Source organism: Diachasma alloeum, unplaced genomic scaffold (assembly GCF_001412515.2).
Source record: "Diachasma alloeum isolate Michigan unplaced genomic scaffold, Dall2.0 Dall_scaffold_00753, whole genome shotgun sequence".
NCBI lineage: Eukaryota > Metazoa > Arthropoda > Insecta > Hymenoptera > Braconidae > Diachasma > Diachasma alloeum.
Genome location: NW_021680883.1, coordinates 33995 through 50084, shown reverse-complemented (window position 1 = coordinate 50084; position 16090 = coordinate 33995). Strand labels below are relative to the sequence as shown.

The 16090-nt window shown below is 36.8% G+C and overlaps 3 protein-coding genes across 4 annotated transcripts; 1 reads left to right on the top strand and 2 right to left on the bottom strand.

Annotated features, from left to right (window-relative positions):
* The first annotated feature begins 20 nt into the window (after positions 1 to 20).
* LOC107044492 (cilia- and flagella-associated protein 44) lies at positions 21 to 8122 on the top strand. The gene is given in 5 exon segments (XM_015266389.2): positions 21 to 2905; positions 3380 to 3494; positions 4019 to 4414; positions 4511 to 4711; positions 5179 to 8122. Coding segments are annotated over 5 exon segments (6054 nt in total). The 3' UTR covers positions 7636 to 8122.
* LOC107044493 (TATA-box-binding protein) lies at positions 7695 to 10328 on the bottom strand. The gene is made up of 5 exons (XM_015266390.2): positions 9770 to 10328; positions 8976 to 9103; positions 8660 to 8903; positions 8327 to 8525; positions 7695 to 8238 (listed from the first exon to the last, which is right to left on the bottom strand). Exons 1-5 carry the CDS (start codon positions 10034 to 10036, stop codon positions 8162 to 8164), a joined length of 915 nt encoding a protein of 304 aa, XP_015121876.1. The 5' UTR covers positions 10037 to 10328; the 3' UTR covers positions 7695 to 8161.
* Positions 10329 to 10585: 257 nt separating this feature from the next.
* On the bottom strand, positions 10586 to 15997 carry LOC107044494 (zinc finger protein 846). Of its 2 annotated transcripts, none has more exons than XM_015266391.1 (3): positions 15783 to 15997; positions 12590 to 14014; positions 10586 to 11561 (listed from the first exon to the last, which is right to left on the bottom strand). In XM_015266391.1, the coding sequence occupies exons 1-3, from the start codon at positions 15945 to 15947 to the stop codon at positions 10722 to 10724; spliced, it is 2430 nt and encodes an 809-aa protein (XP_015121877.1). In that variant the 5' UTR covers positions 15948 to 15997; the 3' UTR covers positions 10586 to 10721. The 2 variants fall into 2 exon arrangements, with proteins under 2 accessions (XP_015121877.1, XP_015121878.1); XM_015266392.1 differs by having other exon boundaries at positions 10586 to 11546.
* Positions 15998 to 16090: the final 93 nt, after the last annotated feature.

Below are 16090 nucleotides of genomic sequence, written 5' to 3'. Positions count from 1 at the left end.
TAAATATAAGTGAATTAGCGATGGAAGTTGATCAATTAAAACCGACTAATGGATTATTCCCAGAAGACGATGATGATGGGGAAAATCGAAGTGAATTCCAGTCTCAAGTACAGTATGACAAAAATAATTACATTTCTGGGCCGGAGCGTGTGGAAAATGGAAGTGTCCCAATGAATATATTAACATTTGATCACTCCTATGGATACGACTGCCGCAGACATTTCAATCTTTGCGTTCCCGACCCGAACACATTGATTTTTTCATCCGGAGCTTTCATCAATTTTTTCGACGTTGAAAACAGTAAACTAACATTTCAAAGATGCTCAACGGGCCTTGGAATAGGTCACATAGCGAAGAATCCCAAAGAATTTCACATAGCTGTTGGTGAAACCGGAGATAAACCTCCAATAATAATTTACAAATGGCCAAGTATGGATATAGTAACGATTTTACAAAATGGAACGAAAAAAAATTATTCCCATTTGGCGTACAGTCCAGACGGTAAATTGCTGTTGTCCCAGGGCAGCAGTCCTGATTACTCAATAACAGTATGGAATTGGATAAAATCGATGCCCCTGTTGAGATGCAAGTCTTACGAGCAGGAAATTTACAACGCAATTTTTTCGCCAACTGTTCCTGGACACCTAGTGACGAGTGGATCTGGCCACATTAAATTTTGGAAAATATCGAAGACCTTCACTGGGCTGAAGCTAGAAGGTGTCCTAGGAAAATTTGGTAAAACTGAAATTTCGGATATAGTTGGACTCTACTCGATGCCAGATGAGAAAATAATATCTGGGTGTGAATGGGGGAATATTCTCGTGTGGGAGGAGGGCCTCATAAAACTAGAAGTGAGAAGAAAGAACAACAGGCCGTGTCATTCAAAGATGATTACGCAGTTTGAGTACTGCAATGGGGACCTGATGTCCATTGGCATGGACGGATGGCTGAGGGTGTGGTCTTATGAGACGATAGATCAGACCGACGCATCTCAAGATAAAGGATTCATTGAAATCGAACCGATTAACGAATTCGAAATAAATATCGAGAAGAATGTTTTCGACACAGGGTCAACGTCTTCGATGATTATGGCGCTCGAGAAGAAATATCCGGAGGACAGCGAAGACAAGAAATGGTATGGGCAGGATGGCAATGGGGGCTTGTGGCTCATTGACTTATCAACGTTCGACGAAGCTGTCAATAGTGACGACAAAAAATTCCCGAATGCCACCAGACAATTACTGAGATGTCATGCCGGTCCTGTCATGGATATGACTGCTTGCACTTGGAATTGCCTCGTAGCTACTATCGGATCTGATTGTCAGCTTCACGTCTATAATTACGCAAATAGAAAACTCGTTGGTGCTCACAGATTTAATGACGGAGGGTCTGCAGTCATTTGGCTGCCGTGCTCTCTCGATAAAACTGGTTCAACTATCGTTTGTGGGTTTCATACCGGAGTTATTCGAGTTGTCACTGTTGGATTCAACGATAATTCAGGGCATGTCGAATTAATTCAAGTTGTCAAGCCGCACACCGACGAAATAACAGCGATTGTTGCAAATCCCCCGGCTAAATTATTGATAACTGGCAGCAAAGATTCAACTATTTTCTTATTTTCTATTGAAGTTCATGAGTTCATCAATCTGACGCCAATCGGCTTCGTAGAAATCCCGTCGGCTGTGACCCGCATCACTTGGAAGCCGAAAAATTCATCAACAATTTTAATTGGCTGCGCGGAAGGCCATTTCGGTGAGATTCAGGTGCCAGAAAAATTTCCATCGAATGATGAACATCGCAAGACTTATCGTTTGGACGAGTATCGTGCGAAATTTCTCAAATTTCGGTCGGTCAAGTCTGCCCTCAGACGGGAAATGGTGAGACAAGAGAATGAAAAAAAAGTGATGGAAAAGCGAGAGGAAATGAGGAAGAAACTCGATGAATATAGATCGCTCAACCCTGGAATTGATGTTGATGAGGAGACATTTCTCGAGGAAGTTGAAGAGCCTCTTCAACTTCCTGAGCTTTATGTACCGAGGGAACCGAATCCGGTGCAGAATATTAATTACACTAATGCAGGGTCTGTCTGGCTGTCTGTGGGGGGATACGACGCAGGCTATATTTATGAATATCCCAGCATCACTGGTGATGATGATGAGGAATCTGTCCGAGAAGCCGAGCCCCTCAGAGCTACACCACTGCGAGACGCTGAAGACTTGGAATTGAAATGTTCTCTGTCTCACAAGGATTCATTAATTTTCCTGGGCCTAGAGCACGGACAACTTCGTATTTGTCGGGTAGATCCTGAAGATTACACGAATTTTTCAGACTATTTAAGCTATCCTGCGCACGACTACTATCGTGGCGATATGAATAAAATATTACTGAGTCAGGACGAGAAGTATTTATTCACATGCGGCTGTGACGGCAATATTTTTTCATTTCGCGTGAGCTTCGGGGAAGATCGATCAGTTGGAAAAATTGAATTCGAAAATAATGATAGGAATGCCCGGCCGGCGCGGAAGAAAGACGTTGAAGATATCAGAGACGTGAATTATCCGAGCTTAGAACAAGTGATAATAACGACTGAGTCCAATAGGATTATGTCACTGACGAAGAAAAATAGAGACGATGTGTATTATTTACTGAGAAATTTCACTAAGGATTATCAGGGAATTATGGAACGAAACAGACAGCTGATAAAGTCGCAACAGATTCCTCCGAGTGATTTCAAATTGGACGATCGGATCGTCGAGGATTTGAATTCTCAATTGAAGTGTGAGATGGATTTGATAGATCAGAGAATGGCTTTTAAAATTGAAAGAAATCAACTGATTCTGAGGAAGTTGATGGATCATTTTGTGCTGCCAATCACTTGTCTTCCGTTTGCTGTTTCCAGAATATCGTACGACAGTCATTTTTTAAATACTTGTGTTATTTTTTACTTGCGAATGGAAGTTTTGTATTCGTCGAATCCGAAAAAAATTAGAAATTTCTTAAAATCATAAAGACGTTTCCAATCGTTTTCGAGATATGAAATAAATATGAAATCTTAGTATAGAACCTTTTGTAGGAAATGCACGAGGAAATGCATCTCCACTAATCTTCCAGATATTGATAAAAAAACTGTTGAAAACAAAAGTCGTAATATTAATTTTTTCAGTGGAATTTTGGACCTCTATATACATTAATGACTATTTTCAGTATTTTTCGAATTTTCAACTATCCCGTTTTGCCCCGTGAATTGTAATATTCGGCTCGAAGCTAGTGATATTGGAAGAAAAATTAATCCCTCTAACATGTGCAGTGATGGTATCCCATGTTGCCCTTCCCTTCCCTATTGTTTTTTAATTGGATCTCTATCTACGAACCTTTGCAGTAAACCGGAGACAATGATCCACTCGGTGAAGGAAAAAAAATTGAGCGAAAACTTCCAGGCTGAATATGCCGACGTTCTACAGAAACTTTCACGAGCTAAGGATTCAGAAAAGTAGGTGGGGAGGTTGGGGTAAAACGGACACTGGACTTTTCAAAAAATGTTAATGAGGGGTTGAAATGTTGATAAAATTTAATTACTTTTTTTTTTCAATACAAAGAACAATTCTTTCCCTTTGTGACGAGCCTAAATTGAGCTCAATTGATGAATTTTTTTCTGAGTTATGAATAATTTTTAAAAAGTCGAAAGTGTCCATTTTACCCCACTTATGGAGTTCAACTGAAGCTAATTGCCTTCCAATTCTCACACAGCAAAAACAAATGTTTGAACTGCACTCACTTTTTGTAGAAATTTTTTACACTAAAAAAGTTTGAAAAAAATGAAAATTTGCCTGAATTTCAAACATGAATTGAGATGTTTGGCCATCTGTTCGTCTAAAATTCAGACACATTTTCATTTTATCCAGACGTTTTTTGGTGTCTGAAAAATGTCTACAAAAGGCGTGTGAAATTCAGACATTCGTTTTTCCTGTGCAGCCGCTGTATTTTTGCTCTCCATTCCAGGGATTTTGTATTTCATCAGTCGACAATGGCTGATGAGAGTGACGATCAGGGAGAAGGAGCAGGCAAAGGAGACCAGGAAGAGAAACTGAAAATCGATGGTGTAGCTAGTTTCCTGCAAGACCAGAATTTCTTCTCAGATGAAGAAAAATTAACGGCAGAAATGAAGCAAATGTTGAGGAGATATAATGACAAAAAATTGCAAATAGAAAGGAGATCCAAGGAATGGAAAATAATGCACGCGAGTAAACCAGATCCCAATTCCGATCATCCTGACGACATACGAAATGTTGAAATTGCCAGAAAAACAATCGGCGATTACAAGTTGAAAATTTCCTCGAACTATGACATGGAGGGTCAACGAGAGCGAGAAACAACGCTGAGCAAATATAAACAATTGTTAGATTGTAGGAAAAAAGTATGAAAAAAACAACAAACATCAACATCTATAAAGTGTCTGTTAATTTTAATTAACGGTTTAAAAATCATAATCTCTACTGGATTTTTTTTTCAGTGTCATTATTTGCGCGAGTCATTCAATGATAGATTGAGATTTATGAGAGCGAAGAAATTATCGCTGAAAAGTGAAATTGAAAGTTCAGTGGAAAAAAAACTGAATGCAATTCACGCAGAAATCCCAAAGCACTATATAAGGGAAATGCCAGAAATGAGAGCCATTGATGCTTCGCTCGAATTTCCAGAAAATAATTTGAAGGTATAGGGGGGAATTGATTATTTTCCGAAGTCACTTCGAGTTTTCGTTGAATTTCTCGAAATCCAGGGGAGACAGCAAAATTTCTGTTATAACACTTTTTTGTAGCTCTCAATTTGCTTTACAAATTGATCTGTTAGAGATCTGAACGATGTTAGGGTGAATGGGGGAAGTGTGATGTACTTTCACGCCCGAAAAAATCAATAGAAAACCTAGGGAATTCGCTAGAAAATTCTATTGGAATCCAATAAGAAAAATTCAGCAGATTTCAAATTTTTGTTTGAATTTTTCTCTCAAATTTTTTCTCTTAGAATTATTGCGCAAAATTTTCCAACTTTTTTTCCACTGGATTTTGATTTATTTTGCATTGCAGAACCCAAGTGGAAAAAAACTTGGAAAATTGATGGCCAAGTATTCTCCAGAAATTCGAAATCTTGATTTTTGAATCTCACAAAAGTTTTCTCATTCAGCTGGAGAAATACATTTCCATGGGTGAAAAAGTAAAGGAGGCACGCAGGCAGAAACAATCAATCATCGACGAAACAATGCAACAAGCTCTCGATGACGAATTTAAAACTATTTTACCTGACGAAAGCCTCTTCGAGTACTATTCAGATTTATTACCAACTTCTCTAAACATTAAGGAGAAAAAACGAATCAAGCAAGTTGACATTGCGATCCCGAATCATGTCCAGAAGATGATGCAGGATTATGACAGGAAAATAACTCCGTGGGAGCGGGAGATGAAGGCAGTGCGATTGTCAAGAAAGCTTTATGAACAGGACTGTATAATCAAAGACATTGAATCGAGATACGAAGACATTGATCGAGAACTCGATGAATTGGAGTCCATGAGACTCCAGGTCTACGCAGACGGCGTCTACTCTGATTTATACAAATTAACACTGCATCAAGAATTGATAGTTCTCCGAGACTCCGAGAGAACTGAGAATTCTCTGAGGGAAAAGCTGAACACAAAATTACAGGATAAGGCAGTCGCGCTTGATAAACTCCAGTCGATGATGAGAAATATTGATAAAAAGAACAGAGACATAAAAAACATTCAGAATAAAATGAAGGAGCAAACTGCATATTTTGCAAGTGCGACACAGGACAACAAATACGCCAAATTTCTGACGAGGATTTTCAAGAAAAAAGTTAAAATCGGTGTGGCGCAGCGGTCAGAGAGCTCTAGCCAAATGAGTTCCGATAGTTCCGATGAAACTAGTACGGATCAAGATGATAGCGACAATAGTAGTGTCGACATTCATAAAATTGCATTAACAACGTTCGACGAAAGCGTTTGCCCCCCTGACTGCTCTCGAGAATTGTACGATCTGGCATTTTCTATGCGGCTGAAGCGTCACGATAACGAAAATGAAATTCGCGAGGAACAAAAAAATGTGGAGTCTCTCCTGCGGGAAGTCGATCACGATTCTAAAAAAATTAAAATCATCGAGACAGCTGTGAACGACTGCAAACAGACATTGAATAATTTTATGCACGAGAAGCAATGCAGATTGAATGACATCGACATGACTTTAACTCTGAATTTTCATCAGCTTGAACATTTCGTTGATGACGATAATTTATCCAAAATGTTCAACTGCGTTGTGTTTGACACGACGAGATTATCTCAATTGTACAGAAGAGTTGGGGAGCTGCAGCAGGAGACGTGCGAGCAAAAAATGAGGCACAAAAAAAATTGCACGCATCTTCATCGAATGAACATCGACTGCAAATATATGAACAGTCAGATTAAGAGGCTCAAGAGTTGTGTCGAGGAAGAAATGCTCAAGAAATTTGGCTGCCCGATTTCACTGGCTTCGCTTTATGAGGCTGTTGTGCGCAGGCTCATTTACAGTATGAAAGCAAATATGACTGATAATTTGAAATACGAAAGGCAGTTCAAGTGCCTGAAGGAGAGGTACGACGAGAATATTTTGATATTGGAAAATCTTGTCAGAGATAATACGGAGAAGTTGAGCGTTCTCACTGTTTTAACGGAAGAGCAGATGAGGTTTCATAAGATTATTAAGAAGTGGCCGGAGACGTCGAAGAATATATTTCAAAGTGAGCTTGAGTGGCGGAAGGATCTGGCGCACCTCGAAGGAATTATTGTGAATCAGAAAGAGCAGAAGGAATTTTTCCGCAGCGACGTGAGGAATTTGAAACTCAAGATACGCTCGCTGCCTCCGGTCACGTCGCGAAGGAAATATCTTCCGAGTATTAAGAAAATTTGCAGTAAGAGTGATGATGAACAGGGTGCATCCGTCAGGGATGAGACTTGGCAGGAGAAAAAAACCGCAATATCGGAAATTTTTAAGGATAAAATTCATGATTCTGCACTTCGCATTGTCAGAAATTTGTTATCTAAAATTATTCAACAATATGTGGAGCGCGAAGAAGCCAAGAGTATAGTTGACCAATTTTTCAATGAAATTTCGAAGAAGCATTCAAACATTTCGACCGACTTCATCGATAGTTTCATGGAGATCTGTGAGAAAATTGAAAAGAGAATTGAGGAAATTTCGACAAAGGCTGGAATTTCCGGAAAAATACGAGACATTATTCTGGAATACGCGAATGAAATAATTTCACAACTGGAAATTGAGTCGCGGGGCATTGGAGTCGGTTCTGTCGAAATATCTTGGAATGTAAAACCGAAACTCGACGAGTTCTTGGAAAGTATGGAAATTAAAAAAGACATTACTACGGAGGTTTACATTATGAAATTTTTGAAGATGGAAATGGGTTTAGAACTCGCTACGGACTATGTTTTAACGAAATTGTCGACGAAACCCGATTCAGAGACAGCCATTGCATTTCGTGAACACGCGTCCAGGACGCTGAGAGAAATTCAAAAGCATATCGATGGAGAATCCGAGACTGAAACAACTGCGAAGAGTTCAAACTCTGGTTTGTAGAGTTTTTCTCGTCGTTCTACTTTAAATATTCGACATTATAAAGAAAACATGGGGGTGAATCTCTTTATAAATTTTTATCAACATACATTAGCTTTCGAGGTGGAATTTTTTAATCAACTAGTACTTTCTATGGTCCCAGAGTATTGTACAAATATTATTGAATATAATTATGAAGAAATTAGAAGTCAGCATTGCATTACAACTCGAGACGGTTTTCAATAAAACCGAGAGCATCACTGGAGTTCACTCTTAAACTTATTTTATATTTCATCCTTTTGTATCGAAGGGAATCGTTGCTCTTTAGTCAGAAATAAATAAACTCAAGTATCTTAGAGTGCTGAGATTGAGTCCACATTACTCGACCATTCTACTGTACATAACATTCTCATAACTGTAGATGTAGCTTATAATATTGTGATAAATTGATAAGTCACATAATCAAGTCTATATTGTACTTTTGTATTTGATAATAAAAAACTATGGAAAGTCTGGTACAATCAAAGTTTGGAATCATGAAACGAATGTGTCATTGTTTCTTGAAACTCTTCAATATTGGATAGATATTATCAAATGCTTCGTAAATTTCTTGACGTACCTTTGCACCTGTAATAATAGAAAAAAAAATTAAATAGTGGAAGAACACAAAAACCACATATAATTGAGGATAAAATGTTGATTTTTGTTGTTGTACCTGTCAGCACCACTTTTCCTGAAACGAATATAAGTAGCACAATTCTCGGTTTGACCATACGATAAATTAACCCGGGAAATAATTCCGGTTCGTACGAGGAGAATTGCCCATGAGTCAAAACCAATCCTTCCAATCTGATTGGAAATTTTACATCACAGCTGCCCACCATATTCTGGATTTTAAAATCCAAAAACTTTGCCTGAAACATCATCATCATTATTAGGAGAAAATGAATAAATTTTCATAGTTATAGAGCAATAATTTGTTTCATATCCCATTTTGCCCCGCCTTCCCCTGTAAAATACAAAATAATGTAGCTGTGTGTGTTCTCACCGGAAATCCGAGCTTTTGGATTATTCTGGCGTACTTTCTTGCTGCCAATCGTGAGTCCTCCTCACTCTTAGCCCCAGTGCAGACCATTTTGCCACTGCTGAATATGAGGGCTGTGGTGCGTGGCTCACGAATTCTCATTATAACAGCGGCAAATCTCTTTGGATTGTACTCAGCATTTCTAGCGTGGAGTGCAATTTTTTTCAAGTCTAGTTTACAATTTAAGTTAACTGTAGACACGATATTCCTGTGGACGTGAAAATCATTTCGTATTTGAACGGTACTTGACGTTATAATATTCCTAGAAATGAAGAATTACTGTAATTGTGGTAGAATTCCAGGATCAGCTGATGCTGGTGTCATTGGTGTCATTGGGCCAGGTGTTGAAGGGCCTATCGAAGGTGGTGCTATTTGATTGGCAGGCTGCATTGGTGACATCATATTTTGCTGCAACATGAAAAAATAAAATAGTCACGAATGCTGTAAATTCGGAGAAAAGTCTTTTGTATTCCTTAAATCCGAAATTTCCAATTTTTTGTATTAAAATAACTAATTCAGCATTAGATGAATGGATTAATGCATTGATTGAATGAATGACTGCATCATCTCTTGTTGAAAAAATTAATTTTGAAACCAATATTCAGGGAAAAGTCAAAAATCCAGTGGCAAAACGATTTAGCTGACTTTTCGAGGAATATCTCCGAATCTAAGGAAGATAGCGAAATTTTCGTCATAACCTTTTTTGTACCCCTCGATCCACTCTACAAAAAAAGTTATGATAAAAATTTTGCTATCTGCCTTAGATTCCGAGATATTCATTAAAAACTGATTAATAGTCGAAATCGACTTCGCCTGAGTTGTTGAGGAATATCTCCGAATCTAAGGGAGATAGCGAAATTTTTGTAAAAACCTTTTTTGTAGCCCTCAATTCGCTCCACAAAAAAGGTCATTACAAAAATTTCGTTATCTCTCCCAGATTCCGAGATATTCACAGAAAACTGAATGAGTTGAATTCAAAAGATTTCATCACAAGAAAATTGCTAGTTTATTAACAAAAATTTATTGGCTATGCTGTGATGAAAGCTATTTCCCACTCGTGTGTCTTCTACGTACTGGAGTCTGGGGTTGCATTAAACTTTGTGGAGTCGCAAAGGCTGGAGTTGGGGCATAAGTGTGCATTGTTCTCTGTGGTGTCAACATTAGCATTCCACTCTGCAGATTTGGACTCATCGTGTGCAATTGTTGCAGCTGATACTGCTGCTGTGACTGTTGTTGCTGTTGCAAGGCATTCGGAAGAATCTGTTGATCCTCCTCCGGCTGATGCAAGGGAGTTCCAATACTGGGGATACTGAACCCCGGGCTCGGCAGCATTTGGTCCATTTTGACTATTTTTTCTTGTCCTCGACAGTCTTGTTTATTTCAGTACCACGACAACAGTGGAGTAGACTGAGATGCTCTTGGGTTAAACATGTTGTTGCTTAGCGACTCTTCTCATTTCGGCCCATTGAAAATTCTAGGCAAGTCACAATCAATTATTGGCGATGGAAAAACGAGCGCGCATCGATCGAATTATTCTTGAAAATCTGTTTCACATTTCTTTTAGGAGGAAGAGAATTCTGTAAACGTCAAAACACTTGTGCGAGGCTGTCTTTTGTATTAACAAGTTTTCATGGTTAGGATTTTCGGCAAGAAGCAGCTGGGCGATCGCAGCGCAATGTTTTGGGGGAATTTTCAATTTACTCCCCAGATCGCGTCACTATTACATTTAAATTTGAATTTTCATTAGTAACAACTGATGACCATTCGACATAACTTTAAAAGCAAATTAAATTATTAAAGGGAAATCGTAGCTCTATATTTATGAAGAATTTACAAAAATCTTTATTATAAAATACAATATAATTTTTAAAAAATAATTATTCTCTTAATCTAAATGGATTTTTTAGCAAAAGGGCAAAACTATTGACGAGTATGAAAACAATAAACTATTATTGTTATAGTTAAATAATTACAGTCCTCTGGAATAGTGTATGCGTCATGAAAAATCATTGGTAAATTTGGCAATTTACAGACTTGGATATGTTGTGTAATAAAAATTCTTGAATTGTTTTGTATTGACTGAATACAAACTAGTGTCGTGAGTAGATACAGGTTGAATGAGATTGGGTGACAGTGATTTTTCAGGCTGAACATTAGGGAGGATGAACTCAGGCATTGGTGTTTCTGGATTAACAGGTGGTTCTGGATCACATTTTTTAGGAGAATAAATTAACATTGGGGAGGGCTGACAGTTCATGGGGGCACTGGGGTCACTCGGATGGCTGTTGTCAAGGGGGACTGCATAGTTACTGATTGCTGGATTACTCGATGACAATTGCTGGGCTTTACACTTCTTCGTGTGCGCGTAGAGTGAGCCAGCATTATTGTATCTCTTGGTACATATTTTACAGGCGTAGGGCCGCTGGCCAGTGTGAGTGAAAGTATGCTCGTTGAGGGATGTCAGGCGTCTGAAGGACTTCATGCATATTTGACAGTGGTATTTAGCCTCCCCTGTGTGCATTGTTATGTGTCGGGCTAAGGTATTCGCCCTTGCAAATGCTCTACTGCAGTACTGGCATATGTAGGGTTTTTCACCGCTGTGTGTCCTCAAATGCAATTGTAAATATGTACTCTTCGTAAATGCACGACTGCAGACGTTGCACACGTAGGGCTTCACTCCGGTGTGGGTGCGCATATGGGCGACTAGCGAACCACTTTGGGCGAAACATTTACTGCAGACCTCGCAGAGAAATCGCTTCTGCGGTTGCTTTATTCTTTTGTGACGCTCCACGTGATTCGCTAATGTCTGACTGTGAGCGAAACTTCTTGGGCACATGGGGCACTGGTGGGGCTTTTGGTTTTTCCCCTGGGGGGGAGAGAAAAATAAACGTGTGGATTATTGAATTTTTTTATCAATGAGGAGGTATTGGTGCTAATGAATTCGCTATTTGCTCCCGAATGGATTCTCTTTTTTTTAATTCTTATTTTACTATTCTCTTCTTCTATTTTCTCATGTCATAGGACTATTGTCAACTGAAATGTCATCGAAATTTTTGCGTATTAATTCCATTCTGATGACAATTTTTTGAGTGGTAATTGAAAATTCGATTTTTGGAGGAATATCAATTTTTTCGAATCTGTATGAAAAATTGAATTTTAATTGGAGTCCATGAGTAGAGTTTATTGAAGTCTATATTCATGAAAAAATTCATGAAATTTAATTGATCCCTTATAATAAAATTTCGAAAAAAAATTTCGAAAAAAATCTAAAAATCACATATTCTGACTTTTAACGATATCTACGTACTTTGGCTATTTTTTGTTCTGTAGTCGAGCATCGGAGCTTTCATTTAAGCCCCATTCGACCCTAATTTTCCGCACATTTCACAATAATTTACTAATTTAAACTCTGCAGGTTTGAATTTCAATCTCGATATTGAACCATTAGAAAACATTTAAAAATCTGAAAAAATTGGAACGTTTACTTTTGCAGGAAGATTTATGAAAGAATTAAAAAATTTCAATTTTTGAAAATAACGAGCAATTTATAAACAATCAATTTTCTACAATAACAATTATTGTTCGGAATCGTAACAAATTTATTCATAATCAGAATTTTACCGGAAATTGATTTCATGCCTAAGAAAATACGACTTCCGAGAGTTTAAACAACTTCAATCATTTATTTATAAACAACAAATGTTTGAAGAAATAATAATTCTGTGCAAAATGTAATTTGAATGAAACTTGGATATCCTGAAGATCATATTTAGTCCCCCTAACACAAAAAATTGTAAACTTAAATTGAAACAATTACAAAGTCTCCATTCGACAGCAAAAAATTAATAATTAACAATTAATAACTAAATAAATCGAAGAGCAACGGATGTTTACCTTCTTTCGACTATCGGAATTATCGCCATCCCGTTTATTTTCGCTTTCATTGTCAGTATCCGTGTCATTGTTATCATCGGAGAGGGAAAAAAATTCATTTCTGTGCTTAGACTGTTCGTGCTCCTTCATTTTATCAGCCCGTGAAAATTCTTTTTGGCACGTTGGACAGTTGAATTTTAAACCGCTGTGGGTAGAGAGGTGTCTCTTGAGATTTCTCTTGGTGGCAAATAATTTTCCACACTGGGTGCATTGTAGGCCCTCCAGAGGCATATCGTCGTCCTCAGAATCGTTGTGGAGTCGTCGTTCATCACACTTGTCCTTTCCCTCAACAGTTTTCTCCCTTTTTTTGTACTCTGGATGTCGCTTTGCGTGAGTTGAAAACGACTTTTCGTACGTAAATTGCTTTGGGCAGTATTTGCAAGAAAATTTACTCTTTTTTTTTCTCACTGCGCCAGAGGTATCATTTTTTTCCGAAGTCTCATTCTCATCGCATGGAATATTCTCCACAGGATTGACTTCTCCGGAGTTTTTCTCCGGATTCTCCGGACAATCGTGGCTATCAGCCACATGAATCTTCAATTTTTCTACAGTCACAAATTGCTTCTCACACATGTAACAGACGTATCTGTATTTTGTTTTATTCCCAGTGACTTCGGTGTTTATTCGCGTGACTTGATCGCACGATTTATTGGCAAAATCTTTGTCCCGGGGACAGCCAACAGGCCCCTCCTCCTTCACCTCACTTCCACTGGTGTCCAGGGTATTTTTAGCCATTTCTTCGTTGTCTCCACCCCCATTGTCTCCATTATTTTCACCTCCGCTTGTGTTTTTCGTGAGGACCAAGTAAAATGGCTTTTCTTCCCCACTCCCAATTTGCTCTTCCAACGTCTTTCCATCGGACATATGATTTAGCTGATCCCCACAGGCCTCCACCTCCTTGTTAATCGACTCCGACTTGAGATGATCCTCCTCTGATTTCTCGAACGTTTGCCCTTGCCTGAAAATTTCGCTGCTCTCCACGAACGGAGAAATATTGAGAGATATTTTCTTATCGTTATTTCCACCATCGGGGGCTCCCTCAAATGCAACTGAATCCTCCTCCTCGTCATCGTCATCATCAACATCATCGTCATCGTCCTCATCATGGAGATACTCTTCGGTTTGATAAGTCTCCACACTTTCACTCCCATGACTTATACTCTCCCCCATTTGTCTGTTTGAAATCTCATCCGAAATTGCTTCAGTTATCACTTCGTTAACTGATTGAGCTACTGTATCTTCATGCAACATTGGCTGGTGCATTTTCAATGCCTCGCGAAATTTAGCGTCTGATTTTTCCACTTGGCATTTGAAATTGTAAGAAACGTCCAGCAACTCGCGACAAGAATAACATATGACGTTGGGAAGTCCATCTCCTTCTTGTACCTAAAACAAAAAGAGGAAAACAAAGAAATCTTACAATGTGTAATGGATTTTCTGTTTTTTTTAATGTTAATAACTTTGAATTTTTGGTGAAATGGAACGATTTATTTTTTAATATTGAGATCAATTTGTCGAGTTATGAATATTTAAAACAATGTCAAAAGTGTCTATTTTAACTTATCCTCCCCTACACATCATGCATAGGATATAAATGCAAAAATATTGAAGGTATAAGTGAGAATAGGAAATTGACGTTAAAAATAATAAATTATTGTTATTACTATTATAAAATGAGATATAAACTATTGGAGTTGGCGAATGGGAGTATTTACCATGACTTTTTTAGATGTAAAACTGTAAAAATAGCATCAAAAAAATAAAGTATTCCACATTAACAATAACAAACCCATAGAAATGAAATAATAACTATTATTTCATTGTTATTACTATTAGGAAATGAGATATAAACTATTAGAATTCTGTAAATGGGAGGATTTACTATGACTTTTATAGATGTAAAATTGTAAAAATAGCATAAAGAAAATTAAGTATTCTTCATTAACAATAACAAACCCATAGAAATGAAATAATAACTATTATTTCATTGTTATTACTATTAGGAAATGAGATAGAAACTATTAGAGTTCTGTAAATGGGAGTATTTACTATGACTTTTTTAGATGTAAAATTGTAAAAATAGCATCAAAAAAATTAAGTATTCTACATTAACAATAACAAAGCGATAAAAATGAAATAATAACTATTATTTCATTGTTATTACTATTAGGAAATGAGATAGAAACTATTAGAGTTCTGTAAATGGGAGTATTTACTATGACTTTTTTAGATGTAAAACTGTAAAAATAGCATCAAAAAAATTAAGTATTTTACATTAACAATAACAAAGCGATAAAAATGAAATAATAACTATTATTTCAGTGTTATTACTATTAGGAAATGAGATATAAACTATTAGAATTCTGTAAATGGGAGTATTTACTATGACTTTTTTAGATGTAAAACTAAAAATAGCATCAAAAAAATTAAGTATTCCACATTAACAATAACAAACCTATAGAAATGAAATAATAACTATTATTTCAGTGTTATTACTATTAGGAAATGAGATAGAAACTATTAGAGTTCTGTAAATGGGAGTATTTACTATGACTTTTTTAGATGTAAAATTATAAAAATAGCATCAAAAAAATAAAGTATTCCACATTAACAATAACAAACCTATAGAAATGAAATAATAACTATTATTTCATTGTTATTACTATTAGGAAATGAGATATAAACTATTAGAATTCTGTAAATGGGAGTATTTACTATGACTTTTATAGATGTAAAATTGTAAAAATAGCATCAAAAACATTAAGTATTCTACATTAACAATAACAAACCCATAGAAATGAAATAATACCTATTATTTCATTGTTATTACTATGAGGAAATGAGATATAAACTATTAGAATTCTGTAAATGGGAGTATTTACTATGACTTTTATAGATGTAAAATTGTAAAAATAGCATCAAAAAAATTAAGTATTCCACATTAACAATAACAAACCCATAAAAATGAAATAATAACTATTATTTCATTGTTATTAATATTAGGAAATGAGATAGAAACTATTAGAGTTCTGTAAATGGGAGTATTTACTATGACTTTTATAGATGTAAAACTGTAAAAATAGCATAAAAAAAAAAAGTATTCTACATTAACAATAACAAAGTGATAAAAATGAAAAAAAACAGCAAGTCTAACCTGGACGGCGGCGCAGGCCATAATCCTCGAGGATATTTCTTCATCAGATTGAAAAACCTGCCAAATATCTGTAGTTTTTTTCAAACAAGTACGACATTTTTCACCGGTAATATCATCGTCATCCAAAAAATACTTTGCTGTCAATCTCGGAGTGAAAATTTCCATTGCAAAACTTGCTGATAAAGCCTATATTATTTATTATGATTTATGTAGTACAAAAGATGATGCATATAGAGAGCACTCTAGTTTCTCTCGCTCGGGGGAAAATGACGGAAAAGTGACCGTTAATTTCGCTCGCAGCCTCTTCG

Bases quoted from the DNA above. Each gene is read 5' to 3' on its own strand.
- LOC107044494 (XM_015266391.1), bottom strand. From the start codon at position 15,947: ATGGAAATTTTCACTCCGAGATTGACAGCAAAGTATTTTTTGGATGAC. The intron at 14,015-15,782 runs GTTAGACTTGCT...TTTTTGTTTTAG, and splicing joins TGGCCTGCGCCGCCGTCCAG to GTACAAGAAGGAGATGGACT. The intron at 11,562-12,589 runs GTAAACATCCGT...TCTCCCCCCCAG, and splicing joins ATTCCGATAGTCGAAAGAAG to GGGAAAAACCAAAAGCCCCA.
- LOC107044493 (XM_015266390.2), bottom strand. From the start codon at position 10,036: ATGGACCAAATGCTGCCGAGCCCGGGGTTCAGTATCCCCAGTATTGGA. The intron at 9,104-9,769 runs GTACGTAGAAGA...TTCATGTTGCAG, and splicing joins TAATGCAACCCCAGACTCCA to CAAAATATGATGTCACCAAT. The intron at 8,526-8,659 runs GTGAGAACACAC...ATGATGTTTCAG, and splicing joins TCCAAAAGCTCGGATTTCCG to GCAAAGTTTTTGGATTTTAA.